General features: G+C 48.3%; 1 protein-coding gene across 3 annotated transcripts in view; it reads right to left on the minus strand.

The window, feature by feature from the left end:
• LOC118783505 (transmembrane protein 135-like) overlaps nt 1-23,682 on the minus strand; it is a 76,085-nt gene that overhangs the window by 7,431 nt on the left and 44,972 nt on the right. For all 3 annotated transcript variants that reach the window (XM_036537409.1, XM_036537408.1, XM_036537410.1), the window contains exons 6-8: nt 20,209-20,255; nt 1,185-1,226; nt 311-475 (exon numbers count right to left, since the gene is read on the minus strand). In XM_036537409.1, coding sequence (XP_036393302.1) covers nt 311-475; nt 1,185-1,226; nt 20,209-20,255 — 254 coding nt within the window. The remainder of the gene's footprint in view (nt 1-310; nt 476-1,184; nt 1,227-20,208; nt 20,256-23,682) is intronic.

Raw genomic sequence — 23,682 nt, forward strand, 5'->3', positions numbered from 1 at the left:
TTAATCAAGCTTTTAAAAAAAATGGAAAATAGCTGACAGAACATTACGTATAAATGTTACCAGTTTAATTTACTTCCTGTAGAAAGCTAGTGAAATTACAGGGCTATTCAAGACAGACTAAAAAGCACTGAGTAAGGCCTTGGTACCTCTTATTTTCAAACCCAACCCAAACTTTGCTGTGAGGACAGCATGACGAGCTTTGTGTGTGTGTGTGTGTGTGTGTGCGTCTGCTTGTGTATACAATATGTGTGTGTATGAGTGTGCTTAAGTCTACAACTGTGTGTAAATGCTTGAAGTACACTTCTCTCACACAGATTCCAGCAACTTCCGTGTTAGCGCAGTGATTGAAGTTCTGTTAGAGCCCGGTCCGGTCTGTGGCTGCTCGGGCTCGACAGCGCTCCTCTCTGGACCCCTGCAGTACACCTGCTCTGCCAGGAAGGAATGCGTTGGAATTTCTTCCTTCCCCACGATGAACCTGGAAGAAGCAGGAATAAAGCTGGAGGGCAAAATAAATGGAAGGTGGGATCTCCACAGACCCTGGGAGAGGGGGGGATCTCAGGAGGAGAGATGAAGAATGAGGGAATCACCCTTTACCCTGGACAGCTGTGACGGATGGATGTTTGGAAAGATGGAGCAGGGGGTGTGAGGTGTGACAGGGCACCAGGAGATAAGATAAGGAAAACTCCTCACACCTAGCCTGCTCTTATCTGGCCCACAGAGCCTGGCTCACCTCATCTCTGCTTTTAAAAGGGCAGTAAAGCTGTGGATATCTTGTGCGAAGGCCCACAGTTAATGTTCTTTACGACCAAGAGCAGCTCTGCTGCATCTGCTGCATCTGCGGCTAATGAACTCCACTCTGTAAAGCAGCTGATAAAAGACGCAGACGGAGCTGTTTCATTCCCCACAGTGAACTATGGAGTGTCAATGGCACATTTAAAAACAACTTATTATTTTGATTATATTCAGACACTCTGATCAAAGGATGAATTAAAGTTGTTTTTAAAGTTTTTTATTTCTTGTTTTTTGTCATTTTAATTTTAATTTTAATTCATAATTTTAAAATTATTTTTTATTTTCTAAGTAGTAATGACACTGATCTCTGTCAGTCCAGAGAGATCCAGCCAGCCTTTTTGGTCTTTCTGGAAAAGCCTTAAGTCACTAAAACATTAAAAGTTTTCACTTACTTCAGTGCTGAGAATGCAAATCCCTGAAGTCCATCTTTACACCTTAAAAAAAATAACACATTTAGTAGAAATGTCATACTAATCCTCTCTGAACAGGAATTCACAACTGAACTCAACTTCTTTTTGTACTTTCTCCAAAATTTCTAGAGGGTTAGCATAAACAAGCAGTATACAAAACAGTCCAACATTTTCAGGATCTTTTGTTGTTCATTCCCAGAAATAAAAGAATCTCTATAGTCACAGTACAACCTCCGCCAACACTCTCACACTCCCATGTTTGAACATTAGATGGCACTGTCAAGCCAACCACTGCTGGAATAAAAACTCTGGGCCGCTCTCAAAAGTATGTCAATGCAGTATATGCATTTATTCACAGAGATGGAACACACACATAAACACACACACACACACACACACACACACAAAAGGAAAAGCTCAAATTGTTGGGCGGCAGCCATTATCCATTATTCACATGCAAGTGTGTTATCAGATCTCCCTGTGTGTTCCACTGTGAGTGATAGGGTGCAGAAACACTGTTTCGGGACAGGAAGTCAGTATATATACTGAGCATAAGGGGGGAGACAAAATATACACAAACAATAAAAATGGCATTTTCTACAGATCTTCAAAAAGACGTCTCAATAATGCTTCCTCTGGATTTAAAGGTTCAAACATCATCACATTTTTGTACAGTAAAGCACCTGTAAATCCCTTCTTTAAATCTCCTCTGCATCAGTAAAATGGGCTTGATGAAGTAAACCAGAACCGATCGATGGTAAAACCCCAGACTTCCTCCCCTACCCTGTCTGTCTGTCTGTCTGTTTGACTGTCTGTCTACACCGGTGTCAGACTGCCATTGGGAAATCTGGGCATTTGTTTGAATCTGTGGGGTAGAGTTACCATGTTTATGGTGAAAGACTGAGTCCAGGGTTTCCTCTGTTTAACACCACTTAACTTTGAGTAAACTCACGTAGCGGGCCAAACTCTGCAAGCGCCAAGCATCACAGGGCAGCGCGAGCCGCCCTCTCTCCAATGAATCTTCCCGCCTGTCCATCGCTCCGCTTCACTCTCCGGAGTGTTTACATTAAACAGCACTATCACGCAAGCCTAGTTAGTCTACAGGAATTCAACTCCCCCACCGGCCTTACCCAAATAAACAGAGGGAAGATGGATATCTCCTAACCTAGGTAGACACGCACCACATGTCAGCCCTTTATTTAAACATAAACACGGCAAATGAACCAGTTTCTTGTGAATCGGCGATGAGAGACTTCAAAAGGAGGAGTCGGGGGGGGGGGGGGGGGGGGGCTTGGCGGGAGCAGGGTCAGAGACGGCATTCCGAACGCGGCTGCTGGCGGACGGCGGAAGCTGCGGGAGCCGCCTGACCGTTCCGCCGTACGCCCGAGAATCCCAGATTGAGCGTGCGCATAACTTTGCTGCAAAATCCACCGCCAGCCGCCACACTCGTGTTCCGCATACTTGCGCCGTCCCTCCCAAAGAGAAACCCTTCACTCACTTTTCAAATTGGCCAAAAAAAAGATTAAGACTACGGCATACTCATTCTCTGATCTGATTGTTTGTGCATGAATCCAATATCATTCCGAGAACTTGTCTGAAATCCTGATTGGATTGACAGAGGGAGAGCTACGCTCGGATAGAAACAGTTCTCCCATGCACTTCCATGCAATGCAAAAAGGGGGGGGGCTTCCTCTATTAAACCATTTGCCATGATTGAATAGCTATGTTATAATTTCATTATCAGAGTTATGAATGTCAACGGAATTAGCTCAGGGATGCGATACGGACTCCTTTCACAGACAAAGGACCAATTCAAGGGAAATACTGCCGTGATCAGGTCACTGCATTCCTCAGCCATTTCTGCAAACAAAAACTTGGACCGAGTAATAATACTAACAAAAGAAAACAAGTATGCTCACAGTGTTGCGTCCGAGAAGAAAGCCCAAGTTCCCAGACTAAACAGTGAAAGGAGTGCGGTTCATTAAAGAAGAATGCATGGATTCAAGCGATATTTGAATTAAAGTTAAAGGTCAAACGTGTAGAACAGGTCCAGCAATTCACCCTTTGAATTGGCTCTGGTGTGTCTTAATTTATTCAATTGCATTTCTGGATGCATGCTGATTTCATGCAGGACCCAGTACGTGTGGGTAGAATTGTAGCATAGTGGTAAGGAGCAGGACTCGTAACCGAAATGTTGCTGGTTCGATTCCCTGTTGGGGCACTGCTGTTGTACCCTTGGGCAAGGTACTTAACCCACAATTGCCTCATTAAATACCCAGCTGTATAAATGGGTAACAAAATAACTGTAACCTATGCAAGTCCCTCTGGATGAGAGCGTCTGCTAAAGGCCAGTAATGTAATGGGTGGCTCTTAAGATGAAACGGTCGATCTCCTACACCACAGAAGTGCTCACGGGGTGCCTGGTGAAACACCCAGGTGGGGTTGGCCTTCATTTCGGAATATGTTCTTCCAGAGGAGAGGGGCAAACTCTCAGACTGTGAAGCAGAAAGAGAGGGGGGACAGGGCCCCAGTGCGTGTGCATCAGCTGTCACTGAAACATCAGGCCACTTTCTTCAGGTCAGAGGTTTGACGGACACTCAGATGATTCTACGGTAGAGGGTGGTTAGGCCCTGGGTCAGGCTAGGATTACGACCAATCCCGGCATCAAACGGTCCGAGCTGTGAAGCTCCTGTCATCTTGGAAACTTGAGGAGCTTTAGATAAGAGTCATCCTCCTTGCCTTTATTTATAGCCTTGCTGGAGAGGGTATCCTGTGCTACACCACCCTTCCTTACAATTCAACTTCAAAATAAACACCCTGGCCTCCAAATGACAGCTCAAAGTAGGGCCTTTAAATGGGAGTCATCTTATGAGCTATTTCAACATCACCAGAAGATGCACCTTCAAACCTTTTCAAACCTTACTTCTGAACAGTGAATTGAAAAAAAAAGACAAGCTGTAATAAAAAAAGCCATAAAATTACCCAACTGCAATCAAAGATAAGTGCAATAACTGGCAAAATTCAACAAAAAAAACAGTTGCCTGCAGTAATCTTATCGGACAAACCATGTCTGGTTTCTGACAGTCTGACAGTCTTCTGACATTTTTTTTTTTTTTTTTTTGTAAATTGCGCCCATATCACAACCGCTAAACGGTAAACCTAGCAACCAGGGGGTTCTAAACACGATCGCCCCTGGCGACCTCCACAAAAGTCACAGTCAGAATATTTTTTTACAGCCGGAACAGCTGTGGGAGGAGAAACGCAGCACAATTCCTGTGTAATTTAGGGGCTGCTTATCCAGCCTGTCCACAGGCCTCTTACACTGTAGCGGGGGGGTGCTGGGGGGGGCATAGGAAATAGCCTGACCTTGAAATTCAAGACGGGGGAAAAATCGCAAGGCTTCAACCGGAGGCTTGCGGGAGTCTTATTTGCACCCAGCGACGACTCCGGTCTTTAATCTTCCGCGCCTCTTCGAATCTGTAACCCAAAACCTAAGTGCTGTGAAATCGATCCGCGACTATATTTACGCGGCCCAGCGTGAGCAGAAATACGGGCCGAGTCGCGAATCGCCTTTGGACCACTTCAGGGGAGCAGGTGTCGGGGAGTCCCCCCCTAACCCCCCCGCCCCCCAGCAGAAAGGCATGGCGGGGAGGGGGTGGGGGGCAGAAGGCCACCCCTGCCAACGAGATAACGGACACCTGAACTCACAGAAGGTCAATCTGGAAATCGCTGACACCAATCAGGGGGGATCTTTGATCATTTTACACACGCCTTCAAAAATAGAAAACGCAGGACAGTAATGCTGAACACACTCTACCCGTCCTACGTCTCCGGGGAGCACAGGATACAGCAACATCGGCAATCGTTTCCATAACAATTCTGTTATGCCAGTTCCAGTGTATGATTATATGGTTCTGCCTGAAGGCTATGTTACTTCCACTTGCCTTCACTTAAACATTACTTTCCCTTAGATTGTCATGTAATTACAACAAATATATACTTGCTCTGTCTAGTATCATGTTATTGACCTGTTGAATGGCAAAAGTTATATTCTTCATATTCTTTCTTCCTCAACAGGACATATAACTGGCTCACATTCAATAGCCTGACAGATTTCAGTCTATCAATGACTGAAAAGGATAAATTGCCTCAAGATGACTCCAAGCAGAAGAACCACAGGACATTTAGCAACTTTTATGAGAGGCTGTGTCTTTATATTTGGATAAGGCCCTATGTGACAATTTTATTACAGCTGTTATTACATTATTCATGTTAACAAATTCAAATGCATGCCTAGGTCCTCACGTCAAAGCCTCTAAAATGAGCAGTAAACCGTGTTAACCACTGCTGACCTGAGGGGTAGGGAGAGCAGCCTACAGCGGGGGGTGGGTAGGGGGACAGGGAGAGCAACCTACTGGGGGAGAGGGTAGGGGGTAGGGAGAGCAGCCTAAAGGGGGAAGGGGTAGGGAGGTAAGGAAAGCAGCCTACAGGAAGGAGCTGGGAACCTGAAGCGTGCCCCGCATCACGCCCCCCCCCCATGTGCGTACGTCCTAAAACAGGTGCACCGCCCGAAATAAAGCTGGGGAGATGAGCTGGAGAGGTAACGTCCTGAGGCTGGTGTGCGAGAATCCACTCGGGACCCCTGACCCCGAAAATTGATCCCCACTCCATCTGTCACGAACGCCCTGCGGAAGGAATGTGCTTTGTTTACAACCAGCCCAGTCCCGACAACGTGACCCCCCCCCGCTCACACACACAAGCATCCTGCAGCAGGAGAACACACGTACACAAAAGCTCATCATTCTCCAAATGTTTCGCTGAGCTCCAACCATTTACTTAGAGATGCCCAATCATTGGACCACTAAGCCCTTGAAAAACACCACAATTGTCACGTGCTAAGAGGACAACATTACCTTATGGCACCACGCATGAAAACAAAAGTTTAATTTGCCACTCCATGAATGAAGCAGCAGTCCCACAGAATCACACACACTCTCTAGCTACTAAGCAGTCTAGTCATTGAATCAGCTTATACCTCTGTGATGAATAGCTGTTGAAAGAATTTCTATTTTAAACTAAATCTGATCTGAGCAAAAAAACCCTAAACCCAATTCTAGTAAAAACAAACATGTACGATTTATGAATGAGTCCAAACTCTACAGACAGAGGATGGAGTTCTTCTATGCGGGGGGGGGGGGGGGGGGGTAACATCTGTTTAACAGCATCCTGCACTAACGGGAGCCAAAAAGGACTTCTAATTAAACAGACACTTCCTAAACACCATGTCTCTGGAGGCTTTGCTTTCAAATACTTATCTGGAGGAGAAAATAAATGTTTAAACAGATCCACAAGGCAGGCAGGCAGGAAGAGTCCGAACGGGTGACTTGATGAACACGTCATCGTCTCTACCCGTGTGCGCGCGTCCGATTCGCTGAGAGCAGCAGTGCACGTGGGACTGAACGAATGCGTTTGCGCGATTCAGCGAACGTGCCGGAATGAGCTGCGTGTGCGGCCAGCGGAGTGTGTCGGGACCGGCGCGTGGGTTTTTCTGGAGAAGGCCCGGTGTCAGTCAGAAGCTGTCGGGATGAATGAACCTCCGGGCTCCGCGATGGGGCACAGCTGCTGATCACCTGCTCGCTGGCCGCGCGGGCGGCCCTGCTGCTCGTCAGCTGCGGATACCTCAGTTCCTCATGGGGGAAAAAAATGACTGCATGCCGATGCAAATGAGAACGGCTGTATTAGGACACACAGTGTACGATAAACAACAGTGATGATAGAGCTTAGTAGCTGGATTCAAGTGAACTCTGGACCTAGCAGAGGAGGTTTTTGAGATGGGGCTGTATTGCAGCATCCAAGGAATCTTCTGGTAGATATTTTTACAAAGATAACAACAACAACGTCTTCTTTCAAATAAATTTAAAGATGAGCAGGTCAGAAGGTGTGGGCACGTTTACTGGGTATGTATATCTGACGCCAATCAAAATTATTTAAATTTTAAAATATTTTGTTAATAATTTTAAAATAATTTGCCCTGAGAAACGCTGCTTATGTGGAACACCACCCCAGTTCACTTTCTGCATATACGGAACTTCGAAAGGCGACAGATGTTTTGTTCTGTACACGTGGAAACAGTCGCTCTGTCATTTTGCATGTGTTGCCTGTGAAACTTCTCCTCGTTGTGCTGTCAAAAAATATTAGTCCGCCTCACTCTCAGTTGATGTGAACTGAAACCATAGCGTGTGGCCACTGAGAGCAAAGAATGAGAGAATGAGCCACTGTGAAAGGCCGCTTGTTGGATTTCATAAGGCGATTGGCTTAGCCCACTCAGGGCAGGTCACATGTTGGGAGACTGCTGAAGAGAGACAGTGTTCAGTAGCTGAGCGCTGAGCAAATATTTTGAGCTGCTGTCTGATTCAGACAAAAAAAAAAAAATGCAAACTTTGTTCAGCTTTGTTGAATGTGAACTGCACGTTCCAAAGCAAAACGCTGTCTGCGCTGACTCCAGGAACAAACAATCTGGCAATGCAGCTGCAGCATGTTTGTGGAAGGCGGTCGCGGAGGAAGCCTGCCATTAAACAATGTCAATCAAGAATCTGTACATGACTCCTTCAATATTTTCTGTGTCAATCTCCTATCCCATGAAAGTCTGTACTGTTTGGCATTTCAACCAAGTAAGGCTATGTTTTGGGTGGCCGTAGCTGAGGGATTGTTTTAATTTGTCTTAAATAGTAATCAGTTCTATTGTCCCAGTTCCACTCCAGTACACTGGAGTTACTGGATCTCTTGCTTCACTCTGACCCTAAATTTAACAAATTCAACAAACAGACAACAAAAAATAATAATATATAATCCAATGGTTTAATGCATGTTATCTCTATGTTATCTCTACCAGCTAGCTGCACCTTGTCAACCATTAAAACCTGGTCATGCACCACTTCTCATACAACTGACTCCTTATGGTTTTTTGCTTGTGTTGTGCTCTGCCTCACTTGTAAGTCGCTTTGGATAAAAATGTCTGCCAAATGAATAAATGTAAATGTAGACAACAACCTCCTGATACACAAACCCAGACTCTAAGGCATCTCATCGAAAGTACAGAATACATAAGAAACAAAGGAAACTGAATGCTTGCAGTCGTCCCAGCCTGACAGCAGTGATTTACTCTCCCGCCAGAAGACCCCTCATCTGGGGCCTGAGGGCTTCTGTGACACTTTGCGGGAAGTGGAGGCAGTTCATCAACTCTGCAGTGAGATTTAGTGCCCAGTGATAACCCCCACGTCTCTGTTTCGCCCGCTGCAAAATAAAGGATGCGAATGACATCACCCAGACACTTGACTCCGAAAATGGCCACGTCCACCGTTTGTGGAGCCTCGTGAGCTGCATGTGCGTGTGTATGTGTCTGTATGGGACTCCTGGGAGCAGACAGATTTACAGCAGGCCAATTCAGACTCAGGGGGGAGAAGGAGATTGAAGGATTGGGGCGGTGGGGGGTGGAGGGGAGGGGGCGATCTGGGGACTGGCTTCCTTTCAGCCGAATCAGGCTTGATGCCTAATACAAATACACACAGACATATTCCTCATGTCTACCCACCTAAAAAATGTTACAGGGTAAATATTTGAATCCCTGCGGTTCTCGCCACTGCTCCTAGCTCTGCTATAAGACACATGCTCGTAAACTCAGCGTGCCGTACACTACGGTACATGCCTGTCATTGTATTTTTTTAAAAAAATAAATAGTCGTAAATACATCATAACCTGATACTTATTATTTCGTGTTTGATTTGAGGCAAAGCGATACTTCGAGCCTTTGGACACTTCACGCGGTCTCTTGAGGGAGACGCTGGATGGCGTGGGTTTTCAGAAAGTGAGGTCACTCGGGGGAATGATTCTGCAAGGTAGCCGGGTGCTCGGGACCACGTGGGCGGAGCTCTGAAAGGAGCGCGTCCGCAGCCTGAGCTGAACTCACACCCGGCTCCGAGTGTCATGCCAAAAAAATAATCCCACCACCGCTCCGCAAAGACAACCGAAAGGAATTAGATGGGCTGGGCGTGACTCTGCCCGCCAACTTCCCAAGGTCAATCCATCCTGACTCCATCTCTCCCGAAACAGGGGAATGAGGATAATGCTATCGCTGCTCATAAAAAGAGTAGCTAGGCTCGCCAAAACAAAACAGCAACTTCTATGATTAATCAGGATGTCTTACTCTCCTAAGTGCAATGTTGGGTGATCGTTACATTCTTTTCGTTAACAGCAGCCAAAAACTTCAATGAGCACTGTGCTTTCCCCTTTATCGTTTTATCATCTGTCATTTTATCTTCCCATGAGCCTCATGCTCCAAGATTCACATACTCTCACACTCACGCATGCACGCACGCACACACACACACACACACACACACACACACACACACACACACAAAATATTCTGATAGGCTATCTTACTGCTCTCTGGCCTTTTCGACAGCCACTTCATAGACGGTGCTAGAGCCAAGCAGAGAATGTGCCTGAGTTACAGAGAACGGCGCTGGGCTGGTTTCAAGCCCTAGCAGTCAAAAAGGCATTTGTTTTAAGTGTGCAGATGTTTATCTAAATGCATGCTTCCTCAGGAGGGCAGAACAGAATATACCATTGTTTGCACGACTTCCATTTGTTTCCGTTTAAAGAACACAACAATGAAAAGAACGATCCCAGTCTGAAAAAGTCGTGATAAAACTGAACTTTATTTGTGGAGCGTAACTAATTTGGCAAAGCTGTGTTTGCAGGATAACCTCATACCTTTGTAAGTGCCACATCTGAGTCATGGTGAGCGCAGAGCAGCAGAGCATTCAGAAACAGTCATAAAAATACACATAAAGTGTCAGTGTGAGGTTTAGAGGTCGGGTTAGGATTATGTGTGTCACTTGCAGTCAGTAAATACGAGGATAACAAGGAACACACTATTTTGTACTTACGATGCTACAGTGCATTCAGTACACTTGAAAAACGTGATTCCTAAAATGCAGGACTTGATGTTGAAAGGCAGTAATAAGTCCCTCCAGATAAGAGGGTCTGCTAAATGACAATGATGTAATGCGGTGTAATGTAATTTACTGTAATGTTTACCGTTTGCCTTATTTCATTCACTTAAGGGCCAGAGTGTGTCAGCACTGAACACCCGGGAAAGAAAACACAGTGTGTGGTGTGTGAACAGTTCTGCAGTGTGGGTGAAAGTTATGGCAGCAGCACAGGGCTGCTGGTACACGTACTGAAGGAGGCGGCCAAGAAAAACAGAGCTGAAAACGAAAGAAGCCGTCAGCACTGCTGAGGGCCGGGAGGCGGGGGGGCGGTGGATGTGCTTCCTGCGGGTGATAGGGTGACGTCAGCCAGAGCCTCGCAGAGCTGGCGGGACACGCCATGAGGGCCAACGGGGGGCCAACAGGGGGCCAACGGGGGGCCCCGTCGCCCGGAGCTGGCTATCGAGGGAGCCGGTGACAATGGCCGGGGGGGCCTCGACCATCATCATCATCGTCAGCATGGTCAGCATCATCATCCTCATCAGCATCATCATCCTCATCAGCATCATAATCAGGATTTATCAAAGAGCCTTGTCGCTTTCGCATCAATAATCTCTGCACGGCAGTGGGGGTTGGGGTTCTCACATAAACCTGAGCGCAACCGTGCAGAAGTCGTGGTGCAGACTCGCAGGAATAGGGTTGCATGTGGCCAGCTGGGGCTCAGCCATCCCTGTGGCGTTTACGTGGCGCGCCGAGCTCCGGTTCCAGTAAGAGGCTCCCCTCCCCCCTCTCCCGGACCCCCGTCCCGCAGTTCCAGCTGAAACCCAATGCTCAGCCGTGGGACGTACAGACGTGCACGTGAGCGGAGAGCCAGACGGGGGACCTCGACCCGACGGGACGCGACAGCAGACGGAGCCACGGAGAGACGCCTCCCGTAAAGAGTCACCCAAAACCGCCTGAGGGCGGGGGAGACAGGCTGCGGGAAACCAAGCGCGATATTGCCCTGCAAAGCGCGCTGCAACAGTTACTTCCCTGCTGCCCTTCTCTGCCGCTTAAGCCCTGCTGGTGGAGGCTGACTGCGAGATATGACACACTGTGTGCACAGACGCATCTTAACGTCCCAACAATGGAACAGTGACACCAAGGTGACATGGTGACGTTGCGTGACGGGCCAAAGTGTCAGCCCTCGGCACGCACTTGGAATGGATGGATGGAGTGGAGGGGGAAAAAGAAAACACGAGAAGAAAAAACAGGCTTACATATCTGATTGCTCTTTTGCAAGACGTTCTAGAATGCGCAGATTCATTCCAGAGGCTTGCTTCATGCCGAAGGCATTCTGCTGCAAGGTGAAGGAAGGGAGATAAGCTGACCTCCCCCAGCTGCCTCTTTTTGGGTCTCCTGTGTTTTTGCGCTTAACTCTCAGTCATCCCGTAGAATAACATCTCTCTGGCAGGCAGAGGGTTCCGACTCCTATACAGGCGCTGAGACGAGGCCTCGTCTGGACTCCCGGCAAACTCGCCGAAACCTGAGCTCGCCCCAGCCCCCCCCCCAGCTTTAATTTGTCATCGGTTCTGAAGCGTGGCCAAGGCAAACAGCCAGCATCGCGCAGCTATACGCCACATTTCAGACTTCGCTGTCAAGGGGATGATGGGACGGGATGCATAAAGATCTCTCACAGGCATCCTCTCTGCCGTCCCCCGGCTGCCATTGGAGTGGTGAACACAGGTCCGCCTCAGCACGCTGCGCCTCGTATTTGACAGAGCCCGGAGAGAAAAATAAAACGCACACCGTGGCATAACAGTACATGATCTGAAACGAAGGGGCCGTTCACAGTTGATCTCCACCTTTCCCGTCAGGCCCGGGGTTTGGGAGTGCACTTCTCAGGGGCTGCAGTCCCAGTATTTGCTCTCATCGCCCGCATAAATACTACATTCAAACGCTAACGGACACGGGGGGCGTAGAGGCTGCACCCCCGCTAACCGCCATCTCAGAGGAACAGCAAATCGGGATCGGGAGAGATGCATTTTACCCCGTGCCCTTTAGATCATGCACTCCACACTGGGACTGAGGCTTGTTTTCCTCAAGGCACAAGCACTTTCACAAGCGCGCTTAAGAAGAAAAGGAAAAAAAAAAAAAAAAAAAAAAACTTGGCTGAAAAACTCATTAACCTTGAGTGTGACCTATTCAGGAAAAACTCCCCCTGAATAATAGGAAACATAACGGCGAAAGGGGGGAAAAAAAAGAAAATGATTAATTACAACAGCCAGTTAGAACTCCCTGTGCATAAAAATATGTGTTATTTATTTCTCATGCGGTCAGGCCAGGGTTCCTGTCTATCTGCAGCCTGCTCCCAGGGAGTTTTAGCTCAGTAAACACGTGGCACGGTGGTTGGGGGATCGGGCATGCCCCTGCCACATGTATGCCTGTCCCACACCAGTATCCCAAACCGGGGGCCCCTCCGCAAATGGCACCGGGCCCAGGCTGCTGTCCCGCGTGCCTCGGACCACGCCGTTCGGCCTTCTGCCACTCCCCAAACTCCCGGACACCTTTTCACTTCGTATTACCGATGCTGCGATGCTCCACCCTGCACTCGGTCAAGTGGCTAAATATGTCCATTCTGAAGTCATTTCTCAGGTCATTTTCGGTTCCTTTTCGCATGCAACATTGTGAAATGTCCACACGTCTACTGGGGACTTCCCCAATATCATTTCCCTACTTTGAAGTCATAAGACACCACAAACGCACAGCCCGCTGCACTGTCCAACGCGCGACGCTTCAAAGGCAGGCAGCGTCTCAAGTTCATGGCTCTGCGGCTTTCGGTTCTCTCCTGCCGCTGCACCCGGCAGCCAGCTGACAAGGTATTCACCCCAGTGATGGATGGAGCGATTACCCGGTGTCAGGGGTGGACCCGGAAACAAGGCAAAGTGGCTATTTTAAGGCAGGCACCTGTCAGCGGCGCCCGCGGTCAGAGCGAGGCGTGCACTTGCCCCAGCCCTTGGACATCTGTGCAGGACACGTTTTTATTGGCAGGATCTGAGGCCTGTTACCTCTGACAGCTGGATGCTCATTTCACGCTGGCAGGGTCTTGGCAACGACCCACACGCTGAAAAGAATCTAAAAAGGGATCACCTGAACACCGGGAGCTGAGGGTCATAATAACCATTTTTCCATAAATAAATAAATTCCTGACGAACCAGTCCAGCAAGGCAGAGCAAGCGAAAGCACAAGACCTGACTGATATCTCACGTTTCATACCATTTCTCAAGGCCTGTGCAAATAAACCCTAACTGACGGCTGGGGGGTTTTGCTATGTTCTCGAATCGGTGCACTGGTGCACTTGCATTCTACTGTAGTGTGGCTTCTTACCATGTGTCCATCAGACAGACAGACAGAACTGAGAAACGGGACACCTTCGAAAGATGAAGGCAGCACAGGACGCTGGGTGGGAGTGCCGCGGGCTTGCTCTGGCCCCGACTGGAACGGCCTCAGGTGACGTTCTTCTCCCCTCTCGCCGCCGGATTCTGAGCTGGCATCCTTCCTCTTCACCAGAGGGTGGCGCTGTGGGTGATTTAAGTAGGGTGGTAGCACGTGGTCGGAGCCTCTCGGAGCGGATTTCGGATTAAAGCCGGCCAGGTAGGCTGGCAGAGCTGCATCTTCACGTACACACACACACACACACACACACACACACACACACACACACACACACACCCTCACGTACACGCGGAATCACATGCGCTCTCGCGCACTCATACACACGCACACCCCCCCACCCACTCACATGCAGAGCCCCTGGAAGGACAAGCCCCCCATTCTCTCAGCCCTGAGAACCAAAGGGCACTTTCTTTCTGACCCCACTTCTCTCCCTCTCTCTTCTGCTTCGTGTTTCCAGATGACAGGAACATGATAAACAGCCAAACCTCCGGCACTTCAATGGGCCGGTGACAATAGAGGCCTGTGAGTGACAGGTGGAGCCGATCCGGGGGGGAGGGGACCCCTCTTTTCCCTTCCTCCGCGGGACGCCTGCGGAAACCGGAGCTCTTAAAAGGCTCTCATATTTCGGGCCCTGAACACCTCTGTCAGGTGAGCACCAATCACGGGCCTGTAACTGACACCTGCCGTGGAAACGCTTCACAGACTGAGGCCGCGCTGATGTCACCGCTATGGCATCAGCAGAGATGAGTTCTGTTTCCCCCTTTTTTGTTTCTCTTTCTCTCTGCTTCTCTCCTCTCTTTCATCCTTCAGCTGTATTCTGCAACTATATTCAGTTGAGTCTATTCGAAAAAACACCTGTATCTTATGCTGAGCTCACTTAGCTCATTTACATTTACATTTATTTATTTAGCAGACGCTTTTATCCAAAGCGACTTACAAAAGTGCATACAGTAGGTACAGCGACAGTACGGGGACAGGATGTGTACAGTTCCACAATGAGACAGTTCTCAGCTGAGAGCAAGGTCTGTTTGAGGACGCAGTACTATCAGATTTTTACAATTACAGCCTAAAGGGCAACTAGTACGATATACTTTCGAACGGCAAACTTCAACAACTTCAAAACGGCACAATGAGCGTCAGGGTTAAGGCGGCAACAAGAGACAAAATTTAAAAGCACAATTTAAAAGCACAGCAATTTTAAAAAAGCACAGCAATTTACAGCACTGATGGGCGGGGGGGGGGGGGGGCAGCAATTGTGTGCTGGGTCAGTCCAGGTAGAGTCTGAAGAGGTGCGTCTTCAGGCCCCGTCTGAAGGACTGGGGTGAAGGAGCTGTCCGTAGCGAGACCGGGAGTACGTTCCACCACTGGGGAGCGATGTAGGCGAAACGCCGATGTCTGGCAGAACGAGCACCTCCTGCCTTGACCATGCAGGGAGCAAGGCGTCCAGTTGCTGCTGAGCGTAGGGGTCGGGCTGGTGTGTAGGGCTGGATGAGTTCTTGGAGGTAGGCAGGGGCTGTCCTGTTGACTGCAGAGAAGGCGAGGGTCAGGGTCTTGAATCTGATCCTGGCAGCGACAGGAAGCCATGTTGGATTTCCACCCACCTTGTGTACTGAAGTGGTGTAAAAGTCAAATCCGATAGAGGGCAGAGGGGAATTGTGGGGGAACACTGTGGTGATGCTCCGAGACAGGTGATGGGGTTCAAAGACCACTGAAGGATTTTATGTGAATGGAAAAGCTCACTGACAGATTTCACTGATAAAAAAAAAAAAAAAAAACTGACAGAAAAAAAAACATAAATCATTTTGAGGAGACGTTCCTGCTTTCCCCAATGAGATTAGGGGGCAACGCCAGCCCTTCTGATTAATATAACTAGAATCACACTTTTGGCTTGGCGTCAACCCAACCCCCCTCCCCCCCCCCGCCCCCCCCGCCCCCCACCCCCTTGTTCAGTCCTCTGTCACAAGATGCTGGTCTCAGATTTGGCCCACTGCACCGTGAAAATCGAATTTCACAGACACGTCGCAAGTGAGGAGGAGAGAGTAGCCCAATCTTATTTATGGTGCTGGAAACCTTAAATCCAGACCTTGTGATCTTTTTTAATAGAGCATATCATTATTAACCATCCCCTGAAATTTGATCTCAAAAAGTTTGACGCCATTGGTGACATTGGGGTTGGTATCTCTTGCTTCTACCCACAAGGGAAACAGGGGTTGGTTCAGGTTGGGATGTAAATCTTTTAAAAAAAAAAAAAAAACATACCAGCTTAAGCACAACAGAAACAACTCCTTCTACCACCCAGGTACCCAGTGTAGACCAAGACAGCTTTTCCACTGCACACTCCAAGTACTGTTTAATTGGCGATTACGCCATACTATGTTATCGCACCTAAAAGAATTAATTATTTTCCTCATCCTTTTTTTTTCCACATTCAATTTACTGACTGAAATGAACCACGCTGCACGATAATCACCGCAGGCCGATGATGTCACCTCTTCATCTGCTCCAGGTTTTCACCGGTTCACTTGTTCAAAGTCTTCCTATTGAGTAACTACACAAAACTGAAAATCACCGCTCTGCAATTACCGACAGCATCGACTGCTGCTACACAGCAGTTAAAACATTTTCCACGGTTCTATGGTTACCCTTTATAACTGCGATTTACCCCACGGGCCTTAATGAGGTAAGATTTGGCAACAGACAGAATGAAAGCAGGCTTTTCGAAAGACAACATGGTTCGAGGAGTTGTTATTATTACCGACATTAGGCAACATGAGAACGCAAATCTTTTTTGCAGGCGTTTAACGATCACTGATGGTGTCTGAAATAATACACAGAGAATGTCCAAAACAAATTAAGTATTTCTGATGACAAGGGAGTGTATGAATAAGTCCCCATGCCTTCACTGAAGACTCGTTGTTTTTCAGTGCTGAACAGCCCAATGTTTCCGATGAGTAAATACATTGCCCGCTTCCATCTGCACGTGGAACCATCATTCTCCATGTATCTGCAACCAGAGCAAGGCAATTGAAACGGAGAGAGTCTGACACAGAAAGGAAAAAGAGAGAGATGGAGACGGACAGACATAAGTATGGAGAAAGGGGAGACATGGAAAGAGATGACTGGAAAGACAGATGGAGAGGACAGAGGGAGAGACAGGGAAAGACTCAGAGATAATGGGGATAGAAAAAACAGGAGCAGGCTTTGATCTCTGGGAGAAAGGTGAGAAGCGCCGGGAAGGAAAATCATATGCTGTCTGGATTTTTGATAGCCTCCGCCTGCGCACAACCGTCACAAAGAGCTGCGTAATTAAAGGAAACCAAATAGCTCTACCCAAATAAGGCGCGCATCACACAATGGAGGGGCACAGCCACCAGAGGCACCTGCTGAGTGCTGGCTGAGAGGAGGGGGGAGGACCCATCTAATCACCACAATCGTGTTCTACCCCCACTACAGGGACAATCGCTACACACACACACACACACAAGCAGATACACACGTGCACACACACACACACACGCAGATACACACGTGCATGCAGACACACACGCGCGCACACACACACACACACGCGCGCAGACACACACATCCATGCATACTCACGCACACCCGCATGCACACACAGGGTGATCACCTACTAAAGGCGCAATCAGAATGTTCACTCCATTTTAACGAAAAATTGGCTACTTTTTCTTTCAGTTTTTTTTATTTAGCAAGTTAGAATTCCTGGCTAAATTATGCTGCCTAATTGTTTCAATTAACCACGAAAAACTGAAAATAAAAATCACACAAAAAAAAAAAACAAAACAAAAAAAAAAAACACTGACAATAGATGATCTCTTCAGGTCTACTAAAGGGAGATATACTTGGCACTGAGCAGTTAACAGCTAATCCATTCTGAGCTGAGGCAGGATATTACGTTGAGGACTCCGGGAGCCCCCCACCCCCACCCCCCCACCAAAAAAAAAAAGGATCTGATAGTCTGAATATGTTACCATTGAGACAGAACTAAACGGTCAATTCTTTCATCAGCTCCCACAGGATAGCTAATAAGGGCCGCTGGGCCTATTCTGAGTCTGAGAGCGTAGTTCAGACAATGCTGCGGCCTGGACATACCAGTCCAGTTCCGCTCATACTGTTACATAATGGACACTGGATAGCACTGCGCCGGTCTCAAATGTCTCTATCTTCCACGCCAGTCACCTCCTGTTATATTCTTTTCCACTCTCTGTCTGCCGCTTGACTGGAAAGAGAGAGAGTTACAAAGAGCTCATATTGGTCCACAGAGACCCCCAGACAAGACTTTCAGCATTCCCAGTAACCACGCTATCAGGGTGGATTCTATTCTTCCAAACCAACCGGATCCCAAAAACAGCCAATCAAAACCAGCCCTGGAAAAGGGGACGGGAGACGGTTCAGAGTTGATTCAGAGACGGGCTACAATAGTCATTAGCACACAGAGCGAAATCAGAGCGGGCACCTCAAAGATGAAATAAAGGCTCTGTGTACGGATACAGACCTTCATCGGCCCTCTTTTCTCCACTGGGGACAGATTCCTCCGTGACTCACGAGCCACCAGCGTTGTTCCAAATCTCGATAAGCACGGAGGGAAAAAACTGATGGAGGGAATAATTGCGGTTGAAAACTGGCTGTGTCCTACTGATTCCCCCCCACCCAACCCCCCCTAAGTATCATGTTAAAAAACATAGCTCCCTCCTGGATAACCTCAAACCCATTGGCTATGAAGTGAAAAGGATTAACTGCCAAACTGCCGTCTGGGACAACCGTGGGTGTAATCGCGGCATTCAGTGTCCTTAGCGATGTAATGTCATGAGCTCCAGCGAGCCGGAACAACAATGACATTCCTTAATTACTTGTAAAGGGGAAAAAAGACCCCATTCCACTCCAGGCTCTTTCAATTTGCACGAGTTTTCCCCCCTTTAATTCCGGCTTCCGTGTCAATCCCCAAAATAGAGACAGGGTCCGACTGGGACAGGCCTATTGTGAGTCGCCGTGGTGACGGACGAGGATTAGCTGCCGTGGCAACCAGCAGTGCTTTCTCGTCCACACCTCTCGGGAGCCGTGTCTGCGTGTGGCACATGCACGCGGGCTGCTTCTATTAGCGCCAGGCCCACTACTGATCCGAAAGCGCTCGCTGAAAGAACCTCTTCGCTCTTACAACAAGGTGTTTGCCAGGGCACAATTTGTTTGAACAGTCGTGCTATCAAGATATCAGGGTCTGTTTTCCTCCCTCTTTGATAATCCTGTTTGAAAGCCAAAGGTAAGCGAGAGTGCAAACGCACTTCGAAATCCACCTCGTGGCTTTTAGCAGCTTCTAAAAACTTTCCTTTGTTGTGAGTTTTGTTCCAGATTTACTCAGTATTCAGCATGAAGTTAGGTGAGATTATTGCAGATGACGGTCAAAAGTTGAACTAAAGAACCACGCCAAATGCATTTAAAAGTATTTTTCTTAAGATAAAGATGCTGTGATGTTTAGAAGAATACCTCCTCATTCTAAGATTCTAAGACTCTAAGATTCGTATACCCCAGTTTGCCTCTCTCTGTGCTGGGGGGGGGGGGTTGTTTGCAGGAACACTGCCTCACCCTTCCCCTACACGCCAGAGTCTTGCCCCAGTGAATTCCTAAAGCGGCGATACCAGTCTAATTGCTTTCAGCAGAAATAATTGGGACACTAATTCTTGCGCTGTCAAAGGTGAGCCTTCCCACCTTGTGTTCTTGATTTAGAGCTCAAGCCCCCCCCAAAACGCGCCTCCCGCCTGCACCGCTTGCACTCCCGAGTCTCCCAGTGAACCGTGACCCGTTTGGCCCGCCCGACGCCCCGCTGGATTGCACACCTCTTTGTTCGGCGGGAGAAGAAAACAGAAACAAGCTGACCCAGGGTGTCATTCAATTTGTCCAAACTCCTCCGCTCCCACCCCCACACCTACCCCCACCCCGCACACAGACGAAAAAAAACTACAGCATTGTTTATTTCACGTTAGTTTCATCTTCACATATTCACATAAACACCGCAGGATTTATATCTCCTCAACTAAATCTGCCATTTGATTGAGCTGTAGTGGCCATGTTGTTTTTTTTAAATACTGCACTCCAAACTTACTACTGAACAAACATGATAAGTAGTAACCCAGTCACACACATCAAATTTCATACAGATGGGTTCAACTTTTCACGACAAGCGATTTTTGTTTTGTGTTTCATGCAACTAAAATATATGTGAATATATTTGTAAATATAAAGTAAACATACATCAAATATATGTGACCTATATGTGACCTATTGCGCAATTATACTATTGCTCTGACACTTGATAAAAATGTTCCAGGTGGCAAAAGGAACTGATGTCCAAACATTTCTAACAAATGAAATACACTGTTGTAGCTATGTTTTCATGTGATCTATGGGGACAAAATTGGCTGTGAGCACACAGCTCATAATTTCCTACACTACAGTTCTGGCCCTTGGAAGCTAATCTACTGCAAAATAAAAAAAAAAAAATCAGAAAAATTACAAGATTAATGGTGCTTGGCCCTAGTGATAATACTAACATTCAGACTCACCTGAAGAAGAACATGTATAGGGAAGCTGTCACGCAGAACAACAGCACCTGGGGAGAGAGACACAGAGGTAAACTGCAGGAAAACACACAGGCCTTACGGGAGCATAACTCATGAGGAAGCTGTGTTTGTGTTTATTAAGTTTAGTGTGCTTTTTATTTGCTGCGACAGCTTTTACGTGCAACCTGACCCTTAGTCTGACCTGACCTCTCAACCTTCCGCTGCTCTAACCACGACATCCTAACCCCTCACCACACACACACACACACACACACACACACAGCCTTTCCCTTTGGTCCCCTCCTCCCAACTTTGTGCTTGACCCCCCACCTCAAACAAAGTCCCAGAATGCAACATCTCTGTGTGTCCTTACATCCTTAGGATACACAGCGAGTATCTCCGAGTTATTTCTGCAGTTTAACACAGGGGAGTACACAGGTGATTTTATTACCTGTAACGAGAAACTTTTATTTTTACACAACCAACTACAGCGCCTGCCCAAACCATCACAGCAGCTGCTCAGCACCATTACCGCCCCAAACACCGACCCCCACCGCCCCCCCACCCGCCCCTTGCGCACCGCCCAAAACTCTGACCACCTCTCCCCTAGGCTTAGTCGACACATAGGATCAAAGCAGCGCCTCTCAAACAAACCAGATAATCCTCCATTATTGCAACTCAAAACACCCCCACAAAACCATCTGAACGTAATGAGTAAATCCGACAGATATTCTGATGTTAGAAACACCGATAGCCATGTTATTTTCCACGTCCCTTAGTTACATCCCATAATATTTACAAACTGTGATATAAATCTCTGACACTGTTGCCATGGATACATTCCAAGACCCCAACTATGTTCAATTGCTATATCAATCAGAGGCAACTAAGTCATGTCCAGTTTTCTTTCTATTACTCATTCATTCTTTCCAGCTCTGTCAATCCATCCTCAGACTCTGATGGGTTTGCTGTAATACCCTTGCCAGGCCAGCTGATATGGAAAACCTCATGTTGCAAAAGCAAGTGGGGGTGGGGGGCAGGGAGGGCATTGTCCGTCAAGGAGTCAAAGGTCACGCTGGCCATGTTGACATACCAGCCCTGCCCCACCCCTCACCGCCCCCCCCCCCCCACACTGCACCCCCCCAATCCCACCAAGAGCGTGATGGGAAACTAAGTGGAGTCAGCGACCCAGCTGCGATCTCTCACAGCTCCCAGAGTGCTGGTCACTTTTGCACTCCCCCCTCATCCACCCCCCCACCAATCCACCCACACCCCTTTCAGCCTCTTGCGTGATGACTTGGCCTTTCCTGGCGGATTAGTCACGCAGCAGGACGGACCAGGCTCACGCCGAGAGCTGCCCCCTCGCCCCTTCCCTCGACGTCGCTCACGCCCCGCACCCCTCCTTCAGGAATTAACCAGGACTAATTGCCACTCCAGTAAAGCCCGCTCCCCCCCGTCTCATTTTTCTCACCCAATTACGGGTGATTTTCCTTGGTGCGAGCGGGGCTGTGGGCAAAACAAAGGGCTCAAATAAAGAAGCACAAGAGATTTGAGCAGCATTTCACGCTTGAGATCAGCCCAGACAATCAGAGCGCCGGGGGGAACAGTCGTGGGGGAAACCTTTCATGGTTTCAGCGCCTTAATGTCAGAGACAAAAAGCTTCTTACAGAATACCTGACACCAAATGAACTGGAGACTCTCAGCACAGGGCAGAAATAATGGAAAAAAAAATCTCCTGGAAGCAAACCGTAGAGGTAAACACACGGTAAAGCAAACAGCACACATGAAAAAAGAGTACAGCCGCACAAACAGATGAAGCTCTCCAGAGGACCCCATCGGAAAGGAAAAGAGAGAGAGTGACAGAAAAGAGGCAGAGAGAGTAGTATTACACTTCAGAGAGGGCTCCGCTTGTGTTTCGCAAGACAAAGAAGGGGGGGGAGAAAAAACAGTAGCCAAAGCAACACATGAAATAAGCCAGGCGCTTGAAAGCGCTCATTGTGTCGGGAGCATGATATTCTGTTACAAATGAACAGGGCCCTCGTTTGCCTGCCGGAGCCTTTAAAGCAGGGCCAGTTCGGGGAGGCTCGGTGTAACGCAAAAATGGCATCTCCATCAGCAGCTCGGCCCTGCCAGACGGCGAGGGGAGAGGGGTCGCTGCTCTCGGACAAAGGCGCTCGAGGCTGGGGGAGAACTGATCCCCCCTACCTGCAGCCTACGCACCCAGATCCCACCCGGGGCACAGGGGGAGAGGGCCCTTTGAAGCCGCCCGCCTGTTTTCGGGACCGCCTCTGACGAGTGCCCTCGTGCTTTGACCCACTCCCACACTCTCTCACACACACCGGTACACTCACACACACACTCACGTACGCACACTCACACAACCACTCCCCCTTTCTCACGCACAGACACACTCACAAACCCTCTCGCGCGCTAACTCATACTCAGAGAACACTACCTCGCGTACAAAGTCAAACATGCTTTATGAACGCGTACACACACTTGTTTTTGTACTCGATACGGAGTCCACGAGTTGTGTTGAAAAAGCTCTGCCTGTCCAAATGCATCAGGCCACGGCTCTTGTGAGAGACAAGGCGGGTGGGGTGAAGCGTGAGATCGATCATCTCTGCTACCCATCATCCCGCATTGTTGTCATGCCAGCGCAGAGCAAACCAAACACGCCGTGCCGGCCCCCCTCTCTCTTCTTCTGAGCTGTTTGGACAACACTTCAATTCCTTACAGCCTGTCCATTGCACTGAAACGCCTCAACCCCTCTGCTGTCACGGGAGGGGAAAGGTAGGTGCGTTTCCTGTATCAAACTCTTACTCAGCGCAAATAAGGGTGGCCTTGTATCTGCCTGCCAGGCCCCCATCCGCTGTTGGATGTCAATACTGTTGGACCCATTTCTGGTTGCTGTTTTTGCAGTACATTGTATCTGGAGTGGAAATAGTGGCGACAGACATTAAAACTGTTGCACAATACACTTCCAGACATGCAGATGGTGACATCATAAAACGTGAAGGATACACAGGGCCAGGGGCTGACCAGAAAACTCTGACGCTTCCAAACGAAGCAGTCAATCAGAAAAAAAGAAAAAAATCCCGGTTGTTATGGATTGGGTTGCCGAGGAGGAGGGGCCAAGGGGTGTTTTTTTTTTTTTTTTTTGCGACGGATGATGTAAAGCAAAAAAAGCCGGCTGAAATATCAGCTTACTGAGAACACGGGAGAAACAAAAGGGCCAGTCGAGAAACAAAATGAGAGAAATCTGCCGTTTCCCAAGACGGGAGCCAGGGTAATGTACAGCTGACACGAGCTGTCATCGTCCAATAGAATGAGCCGGGAGACGGGAGCGGGGGAGCGGGGAAGCGGGGAAGCGGGTCCGGAGGAGGGGGCTCTCACAGCAGCCCGGGTGAGGCTTTAAGGGCTTACCTCTGTGTGCTGAGAGATCAGACTTTATTAGAACCAGTCTTACAGGGTTAC

Source organism: Megalops cyprinoides, chromosome 9 (assembly GCF_013368585.1).
Source record: "Megalops cyprinoides isolate fMegCyp1 chromosome 9, fMegCyp1.pri, whole genome shotgun sequence".
Lineage (NCBI taxonomy): Eukaryota > Metazoa > Chordata > Actinopteri > Elopiformes > Megalopidae > Megalops > Megalops cyprinoides.